At 57.6% G+C, this 14,464-nt stretch overlaps 3 protein-coding genes across 3 annotated transcripts; all 3 read right to left on the bottom strand.

Moving 5' to 3' along the window:
* Positions 1-273: 273 nt before the first annotated feature.
* ENH_00035820 (hypothetical protein) lies at positions 274-1,838 on the bottom strand (the record flags this gene model as incomplete). Its single annotated transcript, XM_013585043.1, has 2 exons — positions 274-1,122; positions 1,290-1,838. The coding sequence occupies 2 exons, from the start codon at positions 1,836-1,838 to the stop codon at positions 274-276; spliced, it is 1,398 nt and encodes a 465-aa protein (XP_013440497.1).
* A 1,293-nt stretch (positions 1,839-3,131) lies between these two features.
* Positions 3,132-6,805, bottom strand: ENH_00035810 (hypothetical protein, conserved; the record flags this gene model as incomplete). Its single annotated transcript, XM_013585042.1, has 5 exons — positions 3,132-3,290; positions 3,847-3,935; positions 4,776-5,315; positions 5,510-5,686; positions 5,863-6,805. The coding sequence occupies 5 exons, from the start codon at positions 6,803-6,805 to the stop codon at positions 3,132-3,134; spliced, it is 1,908 nt and encodes a 635-aa protein (XP_013440496.1).
* Positions 6,806-9,403: 2,598 nt separating this feature from the next.
* ENH_00035800 (hypothetical protein, conserved) lies at positions 9,404-13,220 on the bottom strand (the record flags this gene model as incomplete). Its single annotated transcript, XM_013585041.1, has 7 exons — positions 9,404-9,734; positions 10,065-10,814; positions 11,172-11,562; positions 11,837-11,990; positions 12,375-12,539; positions 12,769-12,949; positions 13,180-13,220. The coding sequence occupies 7 exons, from the start codon at positions 13,218-13,220 to the stop codon at positions 9,404-9,406; spliced, it is 2,013 nt and encodes a 670-aa protein (XP_013440495.1).
* Positions 13,221-14,464: the final 1,244 nt, after the last annotated feature.

Raw genomic sequence — 14,464 nt, 5'->3', positions numbered from 1 at the left:
CTGGGGCTGCCGCTGCGGCTCCTGCTGCCGCTGCGGCTCCTGCTGCTGCTGTGGCTGGGGCTTCTGCTGTTGCTGCGGCTGCTGCTGTCTTTGGGGGCCGGGCTTTTGCTGTTGCTTCTGCTGCGGCTGCCGCTGGGGCTTCTGTTGCTGCCAGCAGCGCTGCCCTTGCTGCTGCTGCGGCTTTTGCTGCTGCTGCGGCTTTTGCTGCTGCTGCTTCTCTTGCTGCTGCCGCTCTTGCTGCGGGCAGCGCTGGGGCTGTGCTGCCTGCTGCCTTCAGCGGCGTTGCTGCCGCTGCGGCTTCTGCTGCTGCTGCTGCGTTTGCTGCTGCGTTTGCTGCTGCTGTTGCTTGGGGACCTTTTGCTGCCGCTCCCGCTGCCCCCGGGGCTCCTCTTGCTGCCGCTGCCGCTCCTGCTGCGGCTGCGGCCTCTCCTGCTGCTGCTGCTGCTGCTGCTGCTGCGGCTGTTGCTGCGGCTCTTGTCGCCGCTGGGGCTTCTTCTGCTGCTGCTTGGCTGGTCTGTCGCCATGGGGCTGTTGGAGCGTTTGCTGCTGTTGCTGCTGCTGCTGCGTTTGCTGGCGTTGCTGGGGCTCCTTTTGCTGCTGCTGCCGCGGCTCTTGCTGCTGCTGCTCCTCCTGCTGCCGCTGCGGCTCCTCTTGCTGCTGCCGCCCTCGCTCCTTTCGCTTCTGCTGCTGGGGCTCCTGCTTCTGCTGCTGCCCTTTGCGCTGGCCTTTGGGCTGCTGCTGCGGCTCCTGCTGCTGCCCTTCGCACTGGCCTGCGGGCTGCCGCTGCGGCTTCTGCTGCTGCTGCTGCGTTTGCTGCTGCTGCTGCGTTTGCTGCTGCTGCTGCGGCTGCGGCGGCCAGCGCTGCCGCTGGGGCTCCTGCTGCCGTGGCTCCGTTTGCTGGCAGCAGCACTCTCCCTGCTGCTGCTGCGGCTGCCGCTGGGGCTCCTGCTTGCTGCTGCTGCTTCTGCTGCTGCTGCTGCACTCGGGCTGCGGCTGGCGCTGTGCTTGCTGCTGCGGCTGGGACTCCTGCTGGGGGCTTCTCTGTTGCTGGAGTGTCTGCTGCTGCTGCGGCTGCGGCTCCTGCTGCGTCTGCTGCTGCCTTTGCTGCTGCTGCGGCTGGCCCTGCTGGCAGCAGCACTGGGCGCGTTGCTGCTGGCCCTGCTGGAGGCGCCGCTGGCCGGGCTTTTTGCTGCTGCAGCATCTCGGCTTTTGCTGCTGCCTCTGCTGCTGCCTCTGCTGGTGCTGCGGCTAGCTTTGCTGCCAGCAACACTTAAAGCTTTGCTGCTGACTCTGCTGGCCCTGCTGGAGGCGCGGCTCGCTGGGTTGCTTTCTGCTGCTGCGTTCCTGCTGCTGCTGCTCCTTCTGCTGCTGCTGCGGCTCCTGCTGCGGCTCCTGCTGCGGCAGCCGTTGCTGCTGATGGCCGACACAGAGCGGCGGCCGTTTCTGCTGCCGTTGCTGCTGCTGCTGCGGCTCTTCCTGCTGATGGGGCTGGGGCTGTTGCTGCGGCTTGCTGCAGCAGGGCTGCCCTTGGCGCTTGCTGCTGCTGCAGCACTGTCTCTCCCGCTGCTGCGGCTGCTGCTGCGGCTGCGGTGGCCCGGGCTGCTGCCACGAGAAGGAGCAGCAGCAGGGCTGGCGCTGCGAGCCTGGCTCCTGCTGCTGCGTCTGCTGCTGCGTCTGCTGCTGTGTCTGCTGCTGGCTCTGCTGCTGCGTCTGCTGCTGCGTCTGCTGCTCGCCCTAGACAGCTTGGAAGCCGACGGGCTGCGGCTAGCCTCATCTGCTGCTGCTGCTGCTGCTGCTGCTGCTGGCGGCACTGCTGCTTCTGGGTGGTCCACGCTCATGCTTCTGCGGGGGCTTGCTGCTGGTGAGCCGCGTCTGCTGCTGGCTCTGCTGCTGCGTCTGCTGCTGCCTCTGCTGCTGCGTCTGCTGCTGGCCCTGCTGCTGCTTCTCCTGCTGTGGCGGTGGTGGCGGCTGCAGCAAAAGAAGCAAAAGAAGACAAAAATAAAAAAAAGAAAAATGCAAAAAAGAAAAAGAAAAACCAAAAGAATAAGGAATGACGCAGGTACTCGCAACACAGACACACAAAAACAGCAGCAGCAGCAGCAGCAGCAGCAGCAGCAGCAGCAGCAGCAGCGTGGGGCACCTGTGTCTGCGTTTTTTTCTGTGCTTTTTGTGTTTCTTTTTCTCTTCTTTTGCTTCTCCGTTTGCATCTTGCAGCAGCTTTTTATTCATGTCTTTTAAATCCAAAAAATAAACTCTTCGAGAATCTCCCATGATGAAGCAGCTCTGCAAAAAGACAAAAAAGAAAAAAAGATTTCAAAAGAAACAAATGAAGCAACTAAAGAAACAAACAAAACAACAAGACGGATTTAATCAATTAGATTTGATTAATTAATTTAAATTTAATTAATTAATTTAAATTAATTTAATTTATTTTATTTTATTTTAATTAATTTATTTAAATTCGGACTCTTTGTTCATTCAATGCCAGTCTTTCATCTCCAGGCTTCAGCAAAGTTCCTTCTTGCTGCTGCGGGGCCCAGCGGGCCCATTCGTCTTTATGTTTAGCAGCAAAAGCAGCAGTGCTGCGGCGGCTTCTTTTGCGGCGTTTGCTGCTGCTGCTGCTGCTGCTGGCTTCTGCTGCTGCAGCAGCAGCAGCAGCAGCCTTCACCGACTCCGGCAAAAACGGCACACTTTTGTTCAGCAGCAAACGAGTTGAACCCCCCAAGGGAACTAAAAAGAAACATCCCCCTTGTTGGTGCAGCTGCCGCGTGGAGAAGTAGACTGCGCACTGCTGGCCCGCCACGCTGTTCTGCAGCAGCAGCAGCAGCAGCAGCAGCAGCAGCAGCAGCACAGCAGCAGCAGCACAGCAGCAGCAGCAGCAGCGGCGTTGGCAATGTGCGGCTCGCTAGTTCAAAGTGCTCAAAGTCAAACCCAAAGTGGGACGGAGGGATGGAAGATGCTCAGCTGCAAGCACCCATAAACTGCTGCTGCTGCTGCTGCGGCTGCTGCTGCTGCTGCTGCTGCTGCTGCTGCTTGGAATGGAGGAAAGCTACGTGCTGCTTTAGGTGCTTCTACCGCTAGGCATCACGCTTAATAAACTGCAGATACCACTACTAAAGCTGCTGCTGCTACTACTCCTGCTGCTGCTGCTGCTGCTGCCACTGCTGCTGCTGCTGCTGCTGCTGCTGCTGCTGCTGCTGCTGACTCACGTGGTTGTCTATGATGTTTGCGAGCTTGTTGCTGCTGCCAAACAGCAAATGTGTCCCTGTGAAAGGCACGCGAGCAAACTCCTGAAAAGCAGCAGCAGCAGCCGCAGCAGCAGCAGGAGTGTCAGCAGCAGCAGCAGCAGGAATAGCAGCAAAAGTATCGCCAGCAGCAGAAGATTAAAAAGACAAACGAACCATCAGAAGGATGAAAAGAGCTAAAAAGACCAGACAAAGGAGAGGCAAAAAGACACGAAAAAGAAGTAAAAAAGAGCCAAAAAAGAAACAAAAAAGAATCAAAAAAGATATAAAAAAGAAACAAAATAGGGGCACAGAAGACACAAAAGTGGCGGAAAACGATGAGACAAGAAACAGACAAAAAGAGTCCCAAAAGGAAGCAAAAAAGGCTTTTAAAACGAAACAAAAAAGAAACAAAAATGGCCCAAAAAGATAAAAACAGGGTATAAAAGAGCTCCAAAAGATCCCCAAAAAAGCATTTAGAAGAGCTTTTAAAAGAGCTTTAAATACACCACTAAAGAGATTTTAAAAAGCTGAAAAAGATGTTTAAAAAGCTGTTTAAAAAGCTGTTTAAAAATCTGTTTAAAAAGCTGTTTAAAAGAATAAAAAATAAAAAAAAACGAACTTGTCCGTCCTCGAAAATTGTTACGCTGAAAAGACCCGGAGGCGGAGGCGTCGCTGTGGGCGGGCAGCGATAAGCCCCCACTGTCAAAGCTGCAAATAATAAAAACAAATAAATAAATAAAGTAAAATTAAATTAAATTAAATTAAATTTAAGTAAATTTAATTAATTAAATTAAATTAATTAAATTAATTTAACTAAATTAATTAAAATAAATTAAATTAAATTAAATTGGTAATTGGATTAAGTCGTTGGCTGGGATTGAAGAGGGAAGGGGTGCGAAAGCAAAAGCGAGAAAGCAAAAAAAAGAAAAAATAAAAAATGAAAATAAAAATAAAATAGAAATTAAATTACAATTGAACTTAAATTAAATTAAATTAAAAAGAATTAAAAGAAAAAGGAATGGAGAAAAAGAGAAAATAAAAAAGCACCTGAGAGAATTTAAAACAGAAAGATAATTTGACAGAATTAAAAACAAATTAAAAAGAATTTATTTCAAAAGAATTAAAAACAAAAATAAAAAATAATTCAAAACAAAAACGTTTAAAGACAATTCCAAATAACTGGAGACAACAAAAAAAAAGAAAAAGATAACAAAAGAAAAAAGAAGAAAATTAAATAAAATTGAAATTCTGAAAATAAAAAACAAAAACAGCTGCAGACAAAAACAAATTAAAACACTTTTAAAAGATATTTAAATGAGACAATTTTTATTATAAACAAAACTTCCACAAAAAAGAAATAAAGAAGAAACAAAAAAGAATCAAAAAGAGTTTTTAAAGAAACAATAAGGGCCCCAAGGGGCCCCCAAAGGGGCCCCCCAGGGCCCCCCCAAGGGGCCCCCAGAGGGGCCCCCAGAGGGGCCCCCCAGGGGGGCCCCTCAGAGGGGCCCCTCTGCTGCTGCTGCTGCTGCTGCTGCTGCTGCTGCTTACTTTCGCAGTTGAGAACTCCTTTCATTTTTTCCTGGTCTTCCCTCCTGGCTTCCCCCAGCCCCTGCTGCTGCTGCTGCTGCTGCTGCTGCTGCTGCTGCTGCTGCTGCTGCTGCTGCTGCTGCTGCTGCTGCTGCTGGTCCTGCGCGCCCTGCAGCTTCAAACCAATTGTGGTTCTTCCCGCCATTCTTTGTTTTCTTCTGTAATTGCTAATTGCTTCTCTTGCTGCTTCTCGAAATATCTCATCTGTTACTGTTGTCAATATTTCCGTCACAACTTCTTTTATTTGCTCCACCAAGGGGGGCAAAGGGGGCCCCTGGGGGCCCCCGGGGGCCCCCCCGGGGGCCCCCCCCGGGGCCTTCCCCAGGGGGCCCCCGGGGGCCCCCTGGGGGGCCCCTGGGGGGCCCCCCACAGCGGGGGCCCCCCCGGGGGGCCCCCCGGGGGCCCCCTGGGGGGCCCCCTCAGCAGTACCCACTGCTGGCCCCGGAGAAGCCTCGCGAGGGGAATTGGCCCCGTGGGAAGAGGGAGTTAGCAGTTGGCCGCCTGCGTAAACCCTAAACCCTAAACCCTAAACCCTAAACCCTAAACCCTAGAGTCTAGACCCTGACTGTCGTGGGCTGAAGGCACGCAGAGGCTGCAGTGCAGGGCATGGAGACCCTGGGAGGTCGCAACACACTAAAAACCCTAAACCCTAAACCCTAAACCCTAAACCCTAAACCCTAAACCCTAAACCCTACCTTCTTCTTTAACGTCTCCTTCTTTCCCCTCTTTATTTGCCTTTTTTGTATTTGCTTCTTTAACAACATCTCGGAGCCACTGGGGTATAGCTTTGGGGCCCCGGGGGCCCCCAGCGTCGCCGCTGACTGCTGCTGCTGCTGCTGCTGCTGCTGCTGCTGCTGCTGCCGATGCTGTTCCTGCAGCAGCAGACGCGCAGCAGCAAGAAGACACGTTAGAAGAAGCAAAACAAAACAAAAATAAAATAAAACAAAATAAAACAAATAAAAAATAAATAAATAAATGATAAAAGCAAACTAAATGGGAGGCCAACAAACTAGAAGGCTGCGGAGCAGCAGCAGCAGCTGCTGCTGACCTGCATGCGCATTGGCCCCATCTGCTGCTGCTGCTGCTGCTGCTGCACCTGCAGCAGCAGGAGCAGCAGCAGCATTTGGGAGAAACCCCGAAGAGATGCCGGCCAAGAAGGAAGGGGGGCCCCCCTGGAAGCCCCCCGGGGGTGGGGGGGGCCCCATGCCGGGGGCCCCCATGCCGGGGGCCCCCATGCCGGGGGCCCCCATGGGGGGCCCCCCCAAGCCGGGGGCCCCCATGGGGGGCCCCCCGAGGGGCCCCGGGCCCATGGGGGGCCCCATGGGGGGCGGGGGCACGCCGATGGGGGAGTGCATGGGGAGGGGGCCCTGGTAGGGGTTGGGGGGCCCCCCCTTGGGGGCCCCCGGGAAGTGGGGGGGGGCCCCCAGGGGCCCCCCGGGAGGCGGCAGGGGCCCCCGGGGCCCCGGGGGGGCCCCCCCTCTGCTGCTGTCCGCCGTGGCCGCCATCTGCACTGCGGCCTGCGTGGCTATCAGAGCCATCAGCGCTGTGGGGCCCTGTTCAGAAGTTTTGCTGCTGACCCAGGCTGAGGCCTGTTTGGCCCAAAAGGCATCGCTCTCGGAGGCCCTTTCTTGAGGCTGAGGGCTCACTGAGCGAGACCCCGAGCTTCTGGAGGACACGGAGGGGCCCCTGGGGGCCCCCCTGCCTTCAGGGGCCCCCTGGGGGGCCCCCTGGGGGGCCCCCCGGGGGGCCCCCGCGGGGGGGCCCCCCGGGGCCCCGGGGGCCCCGCCGCCGGGGCCCCCAGACCCGCTCTTCCCGCGGGGGGCCCCAGGGGCCCCCGGAGAACCCTCGGGCGCGGAACCCTTCGCGGGGGCCTCCAAAGGGGTACTCGGGGGGCCCCCCGGGGGGCCCCCCGGGGAAGGAGTTCTGTGCCTTTTGGCCTTCTTCTTTGAACGGCCATCTTCCCCCCCGCGGCGCCTGCGGCTGCTCGCCATTTGCGCATATGTCTGCAAAGCCTAAAGCCCAAACCCTAAACCCTAAACCCTAAACCCTAAACCCTAGGAAGTGCGCCGCAAGCTGCGCCAGACCCTGAAGCAGCAGCCAAACCCTAAACCCTCATGCGGCTGGCTCGCTGCAGCGGCAGTGGGGGCTGCTGCGTCTCAGTGGGACCTGTTGCTGTTAGGGTTTAGATCTGCGCGGAACCTAAATGGATTAATTCGAAATAAATAAATGCAAAAAGAAAAGAAAACAAAGACTTGGCGGCGCAGCTGCAGTGACAGCCGAGCCGCAGAGCAGCGGCGGCTGGGGCTGGGCCTCACGCCGAACTTGCTGCAGTCCAAGCTGCGCAAAATTCCACAATTAGTTAGGATATTTGGACTTATTTTCGCAGCTTTTTCAACCAATTGTTCTAAAGATTCAAAGCCAAATAAAACAAGTCTATTACTCCGCGAAAAGAGGTCTGCACGCCGCAGCAGCAGCGCTAGAGGCCGAGGGGAACGCCCAGGGCACCCAGCCGCGCAGCTGCCTGCCTTTGCCGCTTTTTGCTGCTTTTTATGGCTTCCTCTCCCCAGAAAACCCAATTAAAACAAAGAAAAGAAAAAAAATAACGATTTTGCAAAGTTTAAGCCTCCTAATATCCCCATTTGCTGCTGCACCAACGCCTGCTGCTGCTGCTGCTGCTGCTGCTGCTGCTCTTCCCCCCCGAGCGTAGAACTGCAAAAAGACAGCGCCGCGCGCCCCTCCTTCTTCCCCGAATTTCACAATAATCAAATCCAATTTAATTCTAAATTATTTTATTTATTCATTTTTCACTTTCTGCGCAAAGTCCCGCCCCAGGCCACACCCACCGCCGCTCACGCTCCTCCACCCCAGCCTCCAGTGCCCCTTCATTGAGAGGCAGCTATTAGGGGCCCCCCCATCCAGCATTACATAATTGGGGGCCCATAGGGGGCCCCCTAGGGGCCCCCAGGGGGCCCCAGAGGGGCCCCCAGGAAACCCCCGAGGGGCCCCGGGGGGGTCTCGGGGGGCACCTGGAACCCTCAGAGGGAGCCCCAGAAGGACCCCGGGGGGGCCCCAGGAAAGGCCTCAGAGGGGACCTTTGGGGCTAGGGTTTAGGGTTTAGGGTTTAGGGTTTAGCGTTAGCTGCTGTACGAGACAGGCTCTCCTGTAGGAGGGTCAACGAACAGCCAACTGGGTAGCTCACAACAAACCCTAAACCCTAAACCCTAAATTGGGCCTCTAAACCCTAGCAAGTTTAAAGAGCAATGTAAGGAGAAGTTGGCGAACTCTATGCGCCCCAGCCAAACCCTAGCCCTAAACCCTAAACCCTAATCTTTAAACCATCTATTACTCCCAGGAGGGCCGCAAGGGCTAGCTGCCCGCACTTTTGCCCTGCGAAATTAGACTGAACTAGCTAGCTAGCCGCTAGAGGGCTAGCCGACCAGCTAGCTAGCTAGCTAGCTAGCTAGCTGGCTAGCTTCCTAGCTAGCCACCAGCTGGCTAGCCAGCGGCTAGCCAACCTAGGTGTATATCGGCTGGATGCCCGGCAGCTAGCCCGCTGCTAGCTAGCTAGCAGCTAGCTAGCAGCTAGCTAGCAGTTAGCTGGCAGCAGGCTAGAGCTAGCTGGAAGCTAGCTAACAGCTAGCTAACAGCTAGCTAACAGCTAGCTAACAGCTAGCTAGCTGTTAGGCTTTCGTTTGTGATCGGCTCTCAACTGCATGCAACCCGCTGTTCGGCGTTGTAATCCCTAAACCCTAAACCCTAAACCCTGTTTTGTAAACCCTAAACCCGAAACCCTAGCCCCGCCCCCCTGCGGCATCTGCTTGCGCCCAATGCTGACAAGCAGCCAGCAGCAGCTAGCAAACTAGCTAGCTGCTGTAGGCCACCTAGCCACCTAGCTAGCTAGCCAACTAACTAACGTGCTAGCTAGCTAGCTAGCTAGCTGGCTAACTGACTAACTGGCCAGCTAGCTAGCCAACTCACTATCTAGCCAACTAGCTAGCCAGCTAGCTGGCCACTGCATTAGAGCCTAACTACTCCCATTTAAAAGCTGCTTCAGCCTTCGCTTTGCCGGTGGCTATCTAGTGGTCAGCTGGTGGCTGACTGGTGGCTAGCTGGTGGCTAGCTGGTAGCTAGCTTCAAGCGAGTACCTGCAGTCGTTAGTTGTGCTGGGCTGCTGCTGCAGCTAGCTACAGGTGGCTAGCTGCAGCAAGCTAGCTGCAGCAAGCTAGCTGCAGCAAGCTAGCTGCAGCTAGCTGCAGCAAGCTAGCTGCAGCTAGCTGCAGCTAGCTGCGGCTATCTTGGAGCAGCTATCTTGCTGCAACCAGCTGCAGCTCGCCGCTGCAGCTTCGCTGCCAGCAGCAACACTGAGGCGGCTCGTGTGCGTACAGCTGGAACGTCAGCAGCAGCAGCAGAAGCTGCAGCAGCAGCAGTGCCTACTGCAGCAGCAGCAACAGCGCTCACTGCAGCAGCAGCAGCAACTGCCGCCGCGTGGCCCTTTGGGCGCCGAGCTCTCGAGCAGTGCACCGTTGAAGCAACAGCAGCAGCAGCCGCAGCAGCAGCAGCAGCAGCAGCAGCAGCAGCAGCAGTAGTCTTTAGGTGCGGCTGCCCCCCGCTGCGGGAGGATAAAGGAGCAGCAACTTATCTGCTGTTGGAGGGAACTCTGTAGTGTCTTCGCATCCCGCTCCTCCATATGCTGCTGCTGCTGCTGCTGCTGCTGCTGTTGCTGCTGCTGCTGCTGGCGCGTCTGGCTGCAGCGCCTGCGCCTTCTCGTGGAGCAGCAGCAGCACATCGTCTTCCTCTGCAAAGCCCAAGGCCTTGAAATGCTGCAGCAGCTTTGCTGCAGCAGCAGCGTCAACTGCTGCGTGCTGCTGCAGCAGCAGCTGCTGCAGCGGGGCAGCAAAGCGCCGGCTACTGCTGAAGAACCTGCAACCAAACCCAGCAGCAGCAGCAGCAGCAGCAGCGTGGGGAGCAGCAGCAGCAGAGTGGAAACCCACAAGACAAAGACACAGAAACAGAGATAAACTTAACCCAAACAGCAGCAGCATGAGCAGCAGCAAACACTGCAGCAGGTACACGCCCATAGGTCGAGAAGGCAGATCCCACATGCAGCCACCACGGCAAAAACCAAACCCTAAACCCTAAACCCTAAACCCTAAGACCACGGCAGCAGCGAAGAGCGGGCAAAAGCGCAGCAAGCAGCCAACACCCCAAAACCCTAAACCCTAAACCCGAAACCCTTTTTGGGGGCCTCACGTGCAGTTGGCGAGAGTCTCTGCGAGCCTTAGTAGAGGCTGAATGTTCTTTTGCTGCTGCTGCTGCTGCTGCTGCTGCTGCTGGCCCCTGCTGTTATTTATTTCCTTTTCTTTGTTTATTTGCGCCGCGTAAGAAATTAAGACAAAGTCCATCCACTCGCCAAATAAAGCATCCCCAGCAGCAAGGGCCTCTGCTGCCTCGGGCGCAGCAGCAGCAGCAGCAGCAGCAGCAGCAGGCAGACGCACGAACTGCGTGCTCCCTTCCCGTCCTGCTGCTGCTGTTGCTGCTGCTGCTGCTGCTGCTACGGAGGGGTGCCGCTGGCCCCCGCACGCAGCGCCCCCTGGAGCTGCTTCTGCACTGCAGCTGTTTCCGCGCGCTGGCGCTGTTGCCCCCGCAGCAGCAGCAGCAGCAGCAGCAGTAGCAGCAGCAGCAAAAGGCCGCAGCAACACCCCCAGCGAGTGCAGGCAGCTCAGCCGCGTCGTATTATCTAGAGCTGCTGCAGCAGCAGCAGGGGAAAACACAGGGTGCCAGGGCACGTCTGTCGCCGCAGCAGCAGGGTCCGCCGTCGCTGCAGCAGCAGCAGCAGCAGCAGCAGCAGCAGGAGCAGCAGCATTCGACAGCTGCGTCAATCTTCGTATTACTTTCAAAAGATCTCGAGGGGGAAACTCCAGCCGCCACCGCGCGAAGGTGTGCAGCAAAGCAGCCAAAGCAGGCGCAGTAAAGAGCCCCAAAGAACCAACTGCAGCACTCCTGCAGCAGCAGCAGCAGCAGCAGCAACAGCAGCGCGGAATTTGATTTGCTGCCCCAAGCCCTGCTTTCGCTTTTGTTTGTGTCTGTTTAAATTGGTGCGTCTGAGTACAACTGAGATGGAGTGCAGACACTCAGCTAGCCAGTGATAGCTAGCTAGCTAGCTAGCTAGCTAACTGACCAGCTCGCTAGCTATCTGGCTAGCTAACTGCTGGCTAGCCAATTAGCTAGCTAGCTAGGTAACTAACTAGCTAGCTAGCTAGCTGCGGCTGCTGGCCTGACGCTAGCTAGGACTAACTAGCTGCCGGCTAGCTAGCTGCCAGCTAGCTAGCTAGCTGCTAGCTAGCTGCGGGTACGGACCTGATGTGCTGCAGCAGCGCCATGAGGGCCTGGGCCTCCTCGCCCTGCGACTGCAGCAGCGCCAAACCTGCTGCTTGAGCTGCTGCTGTCAGCTCTGCTGCAGCAGCAAAAAGGACTCTGTCTCCCAGCGCCTTCACGCACTCTTTGAAGACTCTCCGGTGAGCAGCCACAAACACACTTGCTGGCCCCTCGCTGCTGCTGCTGCTGCTGCTGTTGCTGTTGCTGCTGGGATCAGCAGCAACAACAGCAGGTGTAAGGGCTGCTGCGCCTGCTGCAGCAGCAGCCGGTTTCGCGAGGGCAGAAGTTTGCTGCGCTGCAGCAGCAGCAAACGCCTGCAGCAGCCTGCCGGTGTCCACTGCTGTTGCCTCCGCCAGGCCCTTCATTGCAGCATCTGACAAACAAAAATCACAACAAAGCTGCACGCAGCTTCTGCTGCTGCTGCTGCTGCTGCTGCTGCTGCACTCGGGGTCGCTGCCGTTGCAGCTGTTGCAGCAGCTGTTGCAGCCGCTGCTGCTTTGCGTGGGGTTGCTGCTGCTGCAGCTGCTGCAGCGACCACGCTGAGAGTCGCGCGAATCGGCTGCATGCAATTCGGGTGCACCGCGCATGCAGCAGCAGCAGAAGCAGCAGCAGCAGAAGCAGCAGCAGCAGAAGCAGCAGCAGCTTACCTGCAGCAGAAGCAAACAGCAGCGGGTCTGCATGCCCTGCTGCAGCAAAGCCCTGAAGCAGCACCGCCAAGTCTCGCACTGGGAAGCGGCAGCGGCGCAGCAGCCGCTGCACATGGGCACTTAGCTGCTGCAGCAGCTCGGGCGTAGCCAGCTGCTGCAGCAGCAGCAGACACAGAGCAGCCAAGGACACGCAAGTGCAGCCACAAAGGGGCCAGCAGCAGCAAAACCAAACGCAGCAGCAGCAGTAGCAGCACGAAGCAAAGCGGCATCAGCAGCACTATGGCCATGACCCACCGCAGCAGCTCAACCTGCTGCAGCAGCATGAACTGCCGCAGCAGCAGCAGCAGCAGCATGAACTGCCGCAGCAGCAGCAGCAGCAGCCCGAAGAACAGCAGCAACATAACTGGCGCCACGGCCGGCAGCATTCCCCGCCGCAGGAGAGCGAATTCGATCAAAAACAGCAGCAGCAGCAGCAGCAGCAGCAGCACGGGGAACTGGGGGGACAACAGCAGCAAGGCCTGCTGCTGCTGCTGCTCACCTTGAGCTTAGCAGCAGCACTCAGAACCATTGCAAGTTCAAACGGCTGCTGGAACTCCCCAGCAGCAAGCAGCAAACGGAGACGGCGAGCAGCAAATTCGAAAAAGAAAGGAGGCAGCACTGCGGGGGCCCTTGAAGCAGCAGAAAGCACTTGAGACAGCTGCAGCTGCAGGCAGCAGCAGCAGCAGCAGCAGCAGCAGCAGCAGCAGCAGCAAACCCCAGCCTGTGAAGTCTCCAGCCCCTCCTGCCTAAACCCTAAACCCTTGAGTGCGGGCGCACATGCCTTCAGCAATAAGCTTGCTGGAGAGTAGCGCTGTGCCCAGCACTCGAACCCTAAACCCCAAACCCTAAACCCTAAACCCTAAACCCTAGTTGACTGGGGCTGCTGCACTCACAGAAGTAAAAGAATCCGCCAGCACCTGCAGCCGGGGCACCACAGCAGCAAGAACAGCAGCAAACTGCTCGCTGCTGCAGCAGCAAGGACTTCTGCTGAGGGTCTGCAGCAGCAGCGCAGCCTCTGCTGCTGTTAGCTCGTCTCGCAGCTGCAGCAAAGAGACGCAGCAGCCACAAACATCCCTGCATGCACGCGACAACAGCAGCAGCAGCAGCAGCTGCTGCTGCTGCTGCTACTGCAGCAGCAGCAGCTGCTGCAGCAGAAGCAGCCACACGTGCTTCAAGTGCAGCACACCACGCTACAGGGAGCCCCCACCTACCAACAGCCCGCACTCTTAACTCCAAGCCCTAAACCCTAAACCCTAAACCCTAAACCCTAAACCCTAAACCCTAAACCCTAGCTCAAAGCTCACCTCCACCGTTCTATTTGCCACATTCTGCCAAAAGTACTCATCAGCTGAATTCTGTCGCGCTGCTGCTGCTGCTTGCGAGGCCAAGAGGCCCCCGGGGGTCACGCGGGGGGCCCCCAGGGACGACCCTCAGCTCCTTGAAGCCCTGCAGCAGCAAACCAGCGACTCTGCAGCAGCTAATGCGTGCATGCATGCATGCATGCATGTTTGCATGCAAGTGTGGGGTGGGGTTGTTGTACTGGATGGGAGGGCCCCGGGGCCCCCCGGGGGCCCCCTAAAGGGAGCAGCAAAAGTACCTCCTCGGTCAGGGGGGCCCCCGGGGGCCCCAGGGGCCCCCAGATCCCGGGGGCCCCCCTGGGGGGGGGGCCCCCGCGATCTGAATGGGGAGGGTCTTTGCTTTTGTGTTATCTTTTGGGCTGCCTCTAGAGAGGCTGGCCTCGCGGGCTGGTCTGCATGCAGCTGCTGCTCGAGCTGCTGCTGCTGCTGCTGCTGCTTCTGCTGCCGCTGCTGCCGCCGAGTAGCAGCAGCAGCAGCAAAAGGCAGCGAACAAACCCAGCCTGGCCTCAATGGCAAACCCCTCCTCACATGCAGCACCGGCGTGGCCGTGGGGGGCCCCCCAGGGGGGCCCCTCAGCCAATGCGCCCAAGAGGGGGCCCCCGGGGTCCTGCCCTTTAGGGCCCCCCGAGAGCTGGGGGCCCTGGGGGCCCCTGGGGCCCCGGGGGCCCCTGGGGCCCCGGGGGCCCCTGGGGCCCCGGGGGCCCCGGGAGCCCTGGGGGCCCCTGGGGCCCCTGGGGCCCCGGGGGCCCCCACAGGGTTGAGTGCGCGGCAGAGGCCCTGCATGGCGAGGGGCCCCCAAGCAGCAGCCTTTAGGCCTTGTGGCTCTTGAGGGTTTTTGTCTTCATCTTTGCTGGGAAGTTTAGGCTTTGTGGGGCTGCGCAGCGCAGCACGGGGCCCCCAGCTCTAAACCCTAAACCCTAAACCCTAAACCCTAAACCCTTGATCTGGTGCGCCACAGGGGGCTCTGGCTGCTGCAGTGCCGAAGGCATTAAGGAAAGACCCGAGAGGCCATCTGTGGACTGCAGCACTTGTGGTTAAAAAGCGATGAGGATTTTGCTGCTGCTGTGCTGCTGCATGCAGACAGCAGCAGCGGGACTGGCCAGCGCGCAGCAGGCTTACAGGGGGAAGCTGCTGCTTAGGAACAGGGGCGCTGCGGGGCAGGCAGTGCAGCCTGCTGCTGCTGCTGCTGCTGCTGCTGCTGCTGCTGCTGCTGCTGCTGCTGCTGCTGCTG

Source organism: Eimeria necatrix, genomic scaffold, assembly GCF_000499385.1.
Source record: "Eimeria necatrix Houghton genomic scaffold, Enh_scaff25, whole genome shotgun sequence".
Classification (NCBI taxonomy): domain Eukaryota; phylum Apicomplexa; class Conoidasida; order Eucoccidiorida; family Eimeriidae; genus Eimeria; species Eimeria necatrix.
This window is presented reverse-complemented; position numbering and strand designations above follow the sequence as displayed.